General features: G+C 45.4%; 1 protein-coding gene across 8 annotated transcripts in view; it reads left to right on the top strand.

The window, feature by feature from the left end:
• Nucleotides 1-214: 214 nt before the first annotated feature.
• The window catches only part of Adcy8 (adenylate cyclase 8), a 249,254-nt gene continuing 238,030 nt past the window's right edge, over nt 215-11,438 (top strand). For 2 of the 8 annotated variants that reach the window (XM_039078567.2, XM_039078565.2), the window contains exon 1: nt 215-2,176. In XM_039078567.2, the coding sequence (XP_038934495.1) occupies nt 1,640-2,176 (537 nt within the window). In that variant the 5' untranslated portion in view covers nt 215-1,639. 8 annotated transcript variants of the gene reach the window in all.

The following is an 11,438-nucleotide window of genomic DNA, read 5'->3' as shown; positions in this document are numbered from 1 at the left end:
GGAGAGGCGCGCACGCACACACACTTCACATCACATCACATCACATCACATCGCTCCCGAGTGGGGAGGGCGGAAATGAGCACCTCTAGTGCGTGTCTCTGGTCTCGAGATGTTCGTGGGCAAAGCGGCCTACGATCCTGGCTCTGCACCTGCCAAGGACAGGAGCCAGGGCTTAAAAAAGAACCGCGGAGGAACCAGCGGGCGCGGCCAGCTGGAGCGCTCCGCTGCAGCGCTCAGCCAGGCTCGGGGGCTCCAGCAGTCCGCGCCCGCCCAACCCACCAGCGCGGTTCTTCAAGACCTGGTGCATCCTGTGCAGATCTGGGTGCCTCCGTGTCCCAGCCCCCACCCCTTTTACCCCCCCTCCCAATCCTGGGTTCCGGGGGCGTGGTTTGGCGCGGGGGCGGGTTTAAGTCGCCACGGGTGTCTGACCGCTCTGACAGGTCTCCAAATTCCTCCCAGGCTCCCGTCCCGCTGCGCGGTTCCGAGCGCCCGAGTGGCCCCGCGCTTCCTTGGATCCGGAGGCGTCTCGTCGACTTCCACTCGGCCTGGAGCCTCTCTTCTCGCTGAAACCTTTCGCCTGCCTCCTCACACGCCAAGGCTCATTTCTCAGGCTCAGGAATCCGCTCCAGTGGCTTCTCTTCATACTCAGCTGTTGGCTTTACAGCCCTCCCCACTTGTTCTTTTCCTACATCCCCTGGGGTCTGGCAGGCCCAATGGACTCCAAAGAGCGAAGTGAAGGGAATGGGAATTGTGTGCTGCGACCCATCAGAATCGCTCCTAGCATTGGTGACTTAGTCCTGTAGCGGAGACTGGGACCCTGAGGCTAGCGCCCCGCCACGATCCTCCTTGAGGAATGCATCAGTCCAGAACTCGCGCTGTCAGTATTTGCTCTGGACGTGGCCACAACCAGGAAGGAACCGAAGAGAGAGCTTCATCCAGCACACCTCCAAATTAACTGTTTGGCTACTTGTTAGTGTTAAGGATACCACCTTTCTCCTGCCCTCCCGCGGGGCGCCCTGCCACCTCACCATCACCCACACCTCCTGCCTCATCGCGCCCGCCTCCAGCTCCTCCCCGACTCCCCATGCCGGCGCAATGGAGTTATCCGAAGGGCGATGATTGCAGCCACAGCTGCTAACTTAGCACCCATCCTAGCCATCGGTCACCCTTGGCCAGCCTTTCTGCAGCCGCCGAGACGTGGGCGTCCAGAGTCCAGTGCCGCAGCCAGGACCCGCCCGACGCGCAGCAGAAGCGCGGCGCCCAGGCGCCTCTTAGAGAAGACTGCGCCAAGACGCTGAGCCTAGAGCCAGCCCAGGAGCTTGAGCGCAGAAAGGGACTGCGTGGCTCAGAGTGCCGAGGATTTCGTGGACAAATAGCCACCACTTTCACTGCGTATCCCAACGGAGCTGATTGGCGGGAAGGTGGCTTGCCAGTACGCAGGGGTCCACTGCAATCTGCCAGGAGCCCCTTGCTCTCGGGCTCACTATGACTTGACCTGTGGGGGCCCTGCTCAGGGCTCCTGCAATCGAGCAGCCTAGGAAAGAGGGGATCGCTGCCAAGCGGCCTTCGGGTCTCTAAAAACCCCTACCCGCAACTGCCACAACCAGTGTCTGAGCCTCCCTCCCTGCGGACCCCAGCCATGGAACTCTCGGATGTGCACTGCCTTAGCGGCAGCGAGGAACTCTATACCATTCACCCGACGCCCCCGGCCGGCGACGGCGGGAGCGGCTCTCGGCCGCAGCGGCTGCTGTGGCAGACGGCGGTGCGGCACATCACCGAGCAGCGCTTCATCCACGGCCACCGAGGCGGCGGCGGCGGGGGCTCCCGCAAAGCCTCGAACCCTGCGGGCAGCGGACCAAACCACCACGCGCCGCAGCTGTCTAGCGACTCGGTGCTGCCTCTCTATTCTCTGGGCTCCGGAGAGCGAGCGCACAACACCGGTGGCACCAAAGTCTTTCCGGAACGCAGCGGGAGCGGCAGTGCCAGTGGCAGCGGGGGTGGGGGCGACTTGGGCTTCCTGCACCTTGACTGTGCCCCAAGTAACTCGGATTTCTTCCTCAATGGGGGATACAGCTACCGTGGGGTCATTTTCCCAACCCTACGCAACTCCTTCAAGTCTCGGGATCTGGAGCGCCTCTATCAACGCTATTTCCTGGGCCAGAGGCGCAAATCGGAGGTAGTGATGAACGTGCTGGATGTACTAACCAAACTCACCCTTCTAGTCCTTCACTTGAGCCTAGCCTCGGCTCCCATGGACCCTCTCAAGGGCATCCTGCTAGGCTTTTTCACTGGCATCGAGGTGGTGATCTGCGCCCTCGTGGTGGTCAGGAAGGACACCACCTCCCACACTTACCTGCAATACAGCGGCGTGGTCACTTGGGTGGCTATGACCACCCAGATTCTGGCAGCAGGCCTGGGCTATGGGCTTCTGGGCGACGGCATAGGCTACGTGCTTTTTACACTCTTCGCCACCTACAGCATGCTTCCGCTGCCTCTCACCTGGGCCATCTTGGCCGGCCTGGGCACATCCTTGCTGCAAGTCACACTTCAAGTGCTCATACCCAGACTAGCGGTCTTTTCCATCAACCAGGTAACTCCTGCTTGCACTTGCTTTCCCACGCCACTCCCCTGGGTTGTTTAGAAATAACTTCTAGAGAAGTAAGGTGGCCTCATTCTTGTAAGTCTGCTTCCTTAACTTACTTAGGTTTTGGGCGAGCTTCTGTGGGAAGCTTCAAGGCTTATAACAACTGGAACAAAACGGCTAACTTTACTACTCGGCTTTGTAATTCTCTAACAGAAGCCTTTGTGGCTGACATTCAAAGTCTACAGGCGCCGCTGAGGCAGGACACAGAAGGGGAGAACCGCCTAGATTTAAGCTGTGGTGCTTTGCTAACTCACAGCAGGTTGCTGTAGGGATTCTTCACTTGGATTTCTGCTTGGCTTGTTTCTGAATGAATTTAATCTTTGCTAGATGTGGAGTTGCAGTGCTGGGTGCCCTCCAATAGGTCTTCCCCATCCTTCACAATCCTGACAGGGATTTTATTTGGGAAATGTTAGTGCCCTTGGGGATCTACTGTGCTTTGTCTCTTATTTAAGTGCCCAGCCCCAGATCTCTGAATAAATGAATAAATAGGTCTCAGGAATTGCAAGATGGCAGACTCTTGGCGAAGAATATGTTTTTTATTAACTAAAGGAGGTATTTTAATATAGTTGACTTTAATGAAATACGTAGACGAAGTCTCCAACTCTCTCCTTTCTCTCCCCTCCTCTCTTCTTCTCCCTCATTAAATATGGATGTGCTTATGTGAACAAAGTTCATGTTGTCTGTGACTGGGAAGGTCGACAAAGAATCTGCTGTTTAAATTCACTAAAACCAATTGATAATTAATGACCTGACACTTTGTTTAACAAATATCTGGTACTTAGCAGGGAGAGTGAGTGTGGGGGCTTCTCATTTACAGAGGGAAACTCAACAGACTCAGTCTAGGAAGAAAGCAAGTCTGAGGTGATTGGCTAGGGGCCGTTTTGTATGAATCTCTCCGGTCCTCAACATCTCTGCTTACTCTTGCTGGCATAAATAGATGTTAAAGCTCCTCTAGCTGAGTATAAATAGTTCTTAGAGCGGGCAATCCTACTAGAAGTAACTGGTGGTCTGCAGATCACTAGCACCAATGGAAAGCTTTGCCCATCACTGCCTGGTGGGGTTTGATGGGATTGGGGGTCCTTTTCCTTTCGTGATGGCTCTATTTGCTAAGGTTGCCTATCTGGTTAGCTGTTCTGACTGTGCTTTTGGGAGTGTCTCCTCTAGCAAAAGCAGTGAGTATATGAAGCACCTGGCTGTGATCATCAGGCCTGAGACAGGGAGATAAGAGATTTGCTGAGAGCTGGGCAGTGCTGAACTTTTCCGTACTCTAGGCAATGGTCAATATACTCTCAAAAATATCCCAAGCCTTTAATACTTGATGCAGAGTAAAATGTCCCTCGAAGAAGGCCTTGGGGCCTCTGCCTGGGGTTGCATAATATATACAATGTATGAGCTGTGCGTTTCAAATTCTGTGAACACAGATGTCTAAACTCCTAGCATGAAACCCACTTTCTTCTGAGCACCCCTGCTCTTTTCTTTCATTTCTTTACTATGTTTCAGTGTTGGCAAATCATTTCTTTCTTCTTTTGCTCCTCCCTCTTGCCTCCTCATCTGTCTCCTGCTTGTGAATCCTCCTTTTTGAAGACATACTTGGTCTAAAATGTTCTCACAATCAATTGTAGATATCTGATGTATGCAGAAAGCCTCGCTTACAACCTACTGCCTCTCAACAGTAGCCCGCCTTGGTGCACACTACTGAAAGACCACATAAAATATGCCGGGGTAGTATTTAGAAAAACACACCCTAAGTGTCAAATTATGAATGTCTTCAAAGTTCTAAGTATAGACATGTTTTTCTTGCCAAGTGAATCCAGCAAGCGAGTTCTGGCTCCATATTTGTTTGATATTCTACTCAAATACTACCAGATGGGAAAAAGATTAAAAATAACCCCCAATGTCTTCCCACTCCCATCCTATGATAAACAGTTCTCCACTGTGAAAACCATGGCTCACTGCACGTAAACTAAGCCTATTTGCCTTTCTGTTTGGGACAAGTTATTGGTTTAATAGGATTTCATAGGTAACCTTTCCACCATACTGAAGATACCTGGGCCATAGTATTCTTCATCCTGGGGCTGCAAATGCCTTTAAACATTTTCCTTTGGCGCCCCCTAGAGGTACACGCTTCATAGAGCCTTAAGGAAAGTGGAGGCATCTTTTCCGACCCCCTGGTTTTGTGTTATTTTTGGTTTGGTTGGTTGGTTAGTTGGTTTGGTTTCTTGGTTTGAGACTGTGTGTGAGGGGAGTGGGGGGGGATGGTGTCTTATTTTGTTTTGCTCTGCTTTATTTATAAGAAATACTAGTTGATTTTCCATGTTTAGTACATAAATCACACTTAAAACATGCTAAGAACTTCCTTGGGCAACCACAGTGAATTCCTATGTCTTCATCACAGTCCACTCTACCCCCCAGGGGCTGCTTTTCCTCCTCTCATACTTCCTCTTCTGCTCTTCTTCAGATCCTAAGTTCTCCACCCACCTTTCCATATATCTCAAGAACTTTCCTACCTCTTTGTCTTTATAGCTGCATTCTGGGTTAATCTCACTTATTCTTCATATGATCTGGTCATTCTATTTGTCCAGATTGTCACAGGCCATTCTTTCTCCTGGCACATGACTTGTTTTAGTTTCTCCACAGCAATTGCACAGTCTGAAACTATCTTTTCACTTTGTTGTGTCACTTTTGTTTTTTACCCGAAGTCTCGATGTTGACAAGTACACAGACCCACGAAAGGGGCAAGAGATTGCCTTTGTATTGACGATTTTATCCACAGTACTTAGTCTAGTGCCAGACACGGAGTAGGCACCTAATGGAATCACCATCCAGACGAGACTGTTCGTCACATGATTATAAGATATTCAACTTCCCAAACTCTTTGTTGATGAAAGGATCCTCCACTCATGAACATCTACACAAGCATGTACACACAATTAAGTTGTTTGTGTGTAAGACAGGCTCTTACCTCTAAACACTGTTTGTAGAAATCAAAACACACAGCATGTCATCTGTACAATGTGTTACATAGAACTGAGATTCTTTATTGATGCTGTTATACCTGATAGTGACATAGAGGCAATATAGACCTTTATTTTCATTTCAACGAAAAAAGTCAAGTTTTTGGAAACAAAGGGGACCTTCTGAGGCTAGGGAGCTAACAGGTGATAAGGACAAAATTAAAATTTGGACTCCACTGCTAACAATTCTTCAGTAACCTCTAAGGGTATCCTTTCTGCAGACTAACAGTAAGATGGACCCCTTTTGCTAGTCAAGAAAGTAGTAGGCCATACACTATATTGATGAGCATTTAATGAAAAATACAGAAGGGAATGAAGAGAGAAAATGCCAGAAATGGCATAGAGTCTTTCAAATGAGTTCATCATTCTGCTCAGCTGGGTACCAATTCATCAACCGAAGGCCATAAACCCTTTGAATATCAGCTCTTTGCATTAATCTTAATTCCCTTTAAGAGGATGGCTCAGGTTTAACTTAGTATTTTCAAGACTCGTGGGATTAAAACGAGAATACCGTGTCAGCAACACCCTGTCAGCTGTCTCACTTCACTGAAAATGTCATCTTCAAAAGTAATAAGCAAGCGAGTAATTGCCTTCTTAATCCAAGCCACGAGTTTCTGCTGCTACTGTTTCCACCCCTAAAAAATTACATCTGTGTCTTGAAAGGGCAACCACTGTGCTCCAAATCCCTGCAGACCCTCCAGATGAGCAGACAAAGCCCCTTGTGAATATGTATCACAAGTTGATCCCCACTGTGGATATGAGTCTTAATCTTAAAAGGCTCACTAAAGAGAGAATTCTTCTCAGCATAGAAATGGCTTGAATTCTTTCTATTCAGTCACTGCCCTCAATACTCCAACACACAACACACACACACACACACATACACACACACACACACAACACACACAACACACACAACACACACACACAACACACACACACACACACAACACACACAACACACACACACAACACACACAACACACACAACACACACACACAACACACACAACACACACACACAACACACAACACACACAACACACACACACAACACACACACACAACACACACAACACACACACACACAACACACACAACACACACAACACACACACACAACACACACAACACACACACACACACACACACACACACACACACCAACAGAGATTATAGTTCATGGAAGATGTAAATGATCACCAAATTTCCCACATACTTCCTGGGTCCAGTAACACTGGAAATAATGAGGAGCCTTCACAAGGTGCAAAGCCCAATTGGAACTTTTTTTTAAATTAACACCCTACAAGAGTTCAGTTGCAGGTAGCCTGAGGTCTGCCCTTCAGCCACTGAATTAAACTGTGTCAGCCTCACATGTGGTATGCAAATCAGCGATACTGACAGTCTTTTCCATACTCTCTAGGAAGTTGATATTTCTCCATCTTAAGCTGATTGTTTATGCAACCAGTTAAATTCATTAATAAGAAAATGTATTGTAAGATGACATTATATGCATAAATAAAATATAATAATAAGGCTTCAGACACATTCTAAGCACCATAGCTACTCTTAACATTTTATTCTGTTTTGATTCTTAGTGACAATAAGAAGGTCTACCTAACATTTGAAAATCATCTTGTTCTCATTCTTCAGGTCATTAGACACAGGGTGGTAGAAATCATTTAGTTATTGGAAAACTGAGAGCAGTACTATTTAAACAGAAAGATGACTGCATTGTACTTCTCTCTTGGGAGATCGAAAATGTTACAGCCAGTGGCTAATTAGTCATCTGTGCCTCTTGTTGAAGCAGATAAAGAGATAAGTATAGAGGGAAGATAATTTCTGCAAGATAACCCTAGAGCAAATGCAGATAGGTATGCAAATCCAGGTTAATCCATGTTCAAGGTCATGCTGTCAGTGAGACATTTCTTTCTGTCTTAGACACATCTCATCAAACAACAGAGACTAGAGCCAGACAAATACTGATTAGTGATGCCTGAATTTGACTAATAAGGAGACCCAGTTAGACTGCTACTTGTCTTATCAGTAATCTTGTAGGACAGCATGCAATTGTAGCAGGTAAGTGTGACAGAAACAACTGCGGTTTAGGAGAGAAACTGTAGGTTAAATATGCATTTCTGGTCACTTAAGTGAGGGACTGACCTTAGAGTAAAAACAAAGCAGACATAATGGAGTTACAGCCTCTCTCTCTCTCTCTCTCTCTCTCTCTCTCTCTCTCTCTCTCTCTCTCTCTCTGCTCATTTATGCAATTTAAACACAAGTGCATTTATACATCTTTGCCTAAGACTAAAAAGATCCTATGACTACTTAATGTACAATAAATGACATGTGATTTAAACCACCCCGAACTTGGTAAACACTCAATTCAGAACACAGAGCTACCCATTTAAATGGGATGATTGGACTCTGACTCTGTCTTAACTCACCCCTCTAGTTAACGGCAGGCAGTTTCTAAGCCCTGACTACCCCATTTCTGGGCATTCTTTCAGGATATTCATATAGGCTTAAAATAATAATTTCAACCAGCATGTCTGAAAAATGCCTTTCAATGGCATAGTTGAGTGTTAGCCTTCCCCAGAGGCGCCTCTGAACGCTGGACGATGGAGCTACTTTTCTCCTGCCTGTGAAAATGCCAGTCTTCCCTTCATGGCCTTTATTTTCTCTTTCTTCATTTCTGTTTTTCATTCTTGTTTTGCCTCTTATGTGTTTGTCTGAACTATCGTTTTGTCTGTCTGTTATGGTGGACAGTGGTTTGGTTTAGTGAAGGATTTTTCAGTGGTGCCAAAATGATCAAGTAAGTCTAACTGGCCCTGGTCTGTGGGCATCTTTGTCGGAGAGTTACAAATAGATTTGGTGTCTGTCTATGAAGAGAAGTTGAAACTGATTGTGTAATGTATTTTGTTCAAGACTGAATTATAAACTTGTTTCCCTTCATATCTGTTGTGTCACCTGACTGCCATCAGTGAGCAGAGCACAATTAGATTAGACCTGGGGACGGGGTGGGGGTGACTCGGATTTTGGAGCAGCAGCTGCAGTGTCCTGCTAAGTGGGACGAATGCATTAGTCATATTTACACTGTGATGATTGATGGCATTTAAGAGCTCACCAAAAATAAGTGAAACCGAGCATAAGAGGAAAAGATTAAACACACACACACACACAATCAGAGGACACTACTACCATCATCTGTGACATTTCACTCTTGTCTCAATATTTCTTAGGATGCTAATTTATTCACATCACAAGTTGGTGCATTTGAGTTGATCCTGCATGTATTTGTCTCCAGAACACAGATGACAGTTTCAATATTCACCTCAAACCTTTTCTCTCATCAACAAATGGGCACAACACTGTTTCTCTGAGAGACCAGTAGGCCTCAAATATGTAATTAGGCAATACATCAATTTGCTTGACATACTGTTCCTGAAGCAAATTTCTGATTCTTTTTTTCAGAACTGAAGTAAGAGTCTGAAATCTAGCAGCAGCATTGGAAGTTGGGGAACATCTGTGACACATAGGTTTTCACCTCAGTCAGTCAGATAATGGTTTATATAAATAGTTTCTTCCTCGGGATGAGTACAGGAATGCTGCTTTTGTCAACCACCCACAGCAGGGGAAGCCAGAGTAATTGGCCACAAGCTTCCCCAGGAAATGTAATTGGATTTACACACTCAAATTATATCATGTGAATTTTGTTTATGAGGGATATTTTAGGAAGCCAGGTCACTTAAGCAGCACTTGAGAAGCCAGCTTTTCTCACTGCAAGATTTTTCAGTCAGCCCTGTGGGGTAGAAGAATGCAGAGAGGATTAATTAACCATGGAGATGCTGTGCATTCAGTGGGAGGCCCCAGCCACATCCTAGTGAGAATGAAAGCCATTTTCTTAGCAAATGCTTCCAAGGGACTGTCTTTCTGACCAATGATCTTCTGCTAAATAAACATACAGTAGTTTGTTTCATCACTATCTCTGTGCTGGGTTGAATGGATGCTTGCCATGTGAATTTTTTACCCCAATTATATGTAATTTTAATATACACAAGACCTAAAATATCTGTTAGATATGTGTTATCTAATTTGCTCTATTTTTTGAAAAAGATGCCTAAATGTCGGTATTGCAAATTGTAAAGCGCCTGGGAAGCACAGGGCTCCCTCTGCTCTGGATGTGTTTTGAACACCAAGGACAAAGTCCCCCACCTCATCACTAGATTCACAAACTCCCTGGCCCAAATCTATTCAAATATCTGCTCTGTTCAAGTGCAGCCTGGTCTGTTAGTACTCAGTAGTGCCCTGGGACTAGAATTCACTAGGATGTTAACAGAAATAAACACTTTACCTATTTAATACCCATTGTCCTATTTTCCTTACTAAAGAATGTTAAGATCTATATGGTAAAGACATGAACTAGATGTGAAAAGGAATTGAAATTACATTAAAGGGGGGATGGGTTTTCTAAGTGTGTGAATTTACACTTAAAGTACATTCCATGTAAAAATTTTACCCGAGAACAAAACCTACAATCACCTTTTTATTTTGTAAAAATCACATCCTTGACTTGTGCTAGCTCATTTTGTAGTTGAGTAGAATAAATAAATTCAGAATTTCTTTTTGTGTGTGTGTGTGTGTGTGTGTGTGTGCACATGTGCTTGTACCAGCACATGTGTCCATACCTATGTGTACATGATTACATACAGATGAATTGAGATTGCTCGTAAAATAGACTACTAAGGAAGAGTCAGTACGTAATCACAATACATGTATTTTTTTCAACTTAGACTATAAGAAATATAGTTCCCAAATTTTCACAAAACAGGACGAGAAAAAAAATATAGGAAAATTACTGTGGACAGACTTGAGGATAGAAAGGCTATCAGAGGAATATGGTGACTGTCTTCAACTAACTGTGGCTCTGCCATGACAACAAGGTTGATTATTCTATGTGTCCCACACCAACCATGAAAGAGGTGAGGATCTTTAATCTGGGCAGCCACAATTCTACATGATGGGCTCTCCCACAGGAAGATTCACCAAGGGAAAGCTGCACTGATGGCAATTCATAGGAGCTGTCATGAGGGAGAGTCTGGCATAGGTGGTCATTTCTTCAAGGCCAGTAGAAAGCCATTGGTTACAGCTACAAGGAATCAAGGCTAGTTTGCATTCAAGGAAAAGGGGGGAAGAGAAAAAGCAGCGGGTCTAAAAGTTAAAGACCCATGATTACGTTAACTGACTGTTCTTCTGAGTGCTCCTCTGGGACCCGTGTCTAATAAAGCATCAAAGTGTTTATATTTTAAGGACCACAATTGTCACATATGGCTACTGCATCAGCAAGAAATGATGAAAATAGAGTAGATTTTGCTGCACCTCAAAAGCATCATTGGATTTTAATAAGCAAGAATAGAAGAATAGGTATTAAGTGGATACTGTTTATTAACTATGTGTTTACATCCTAGTGAATCCTAGTCCTGGGGCACTACTGAGCACCAAACTGACTATGCTGAGCTTTAACAGAGCTGATATTTGAATAGATTTGGGTCAGGGAGTTTGTGAATCCATTGATGAGGTAGGGGACTTTGTCCTTGGTGCTCAAAATACATCCAGAGCGGAGGGTTCAGCAAACACTTTTATCATAGTCTGGTCTTGGCTTCTTTTGACTTCAGCTCTTTAAATCATGAAACCTTTCTGATAGGGATTAGAGCAAAGGAAAGCTCAAACTCTAGGGGAAAAAAGAGGTGAATGTGGCTATTCCTTCTTGATGAGGTGCA

This window comes from Rattus norvegicus, chromosome 7 (assembly GCF_036323735.1).
Source record: "Rattus norvegicus strain BN/NHsdMcwi chromosome 7, GRCr8, whole genome shotgun sequence".
Classification (NCBI taxonomy): domain Eukaryota; kingdom Metazoa; phylum Chordata; class Mammalia; order Rodentia; family Muridae; genus Rattus; species Rattus norvegicus.
Note: the sequence above shows the minus strand (reverse complement) of the source record. Positions and strands in the feature narration are given on the sequence as shown.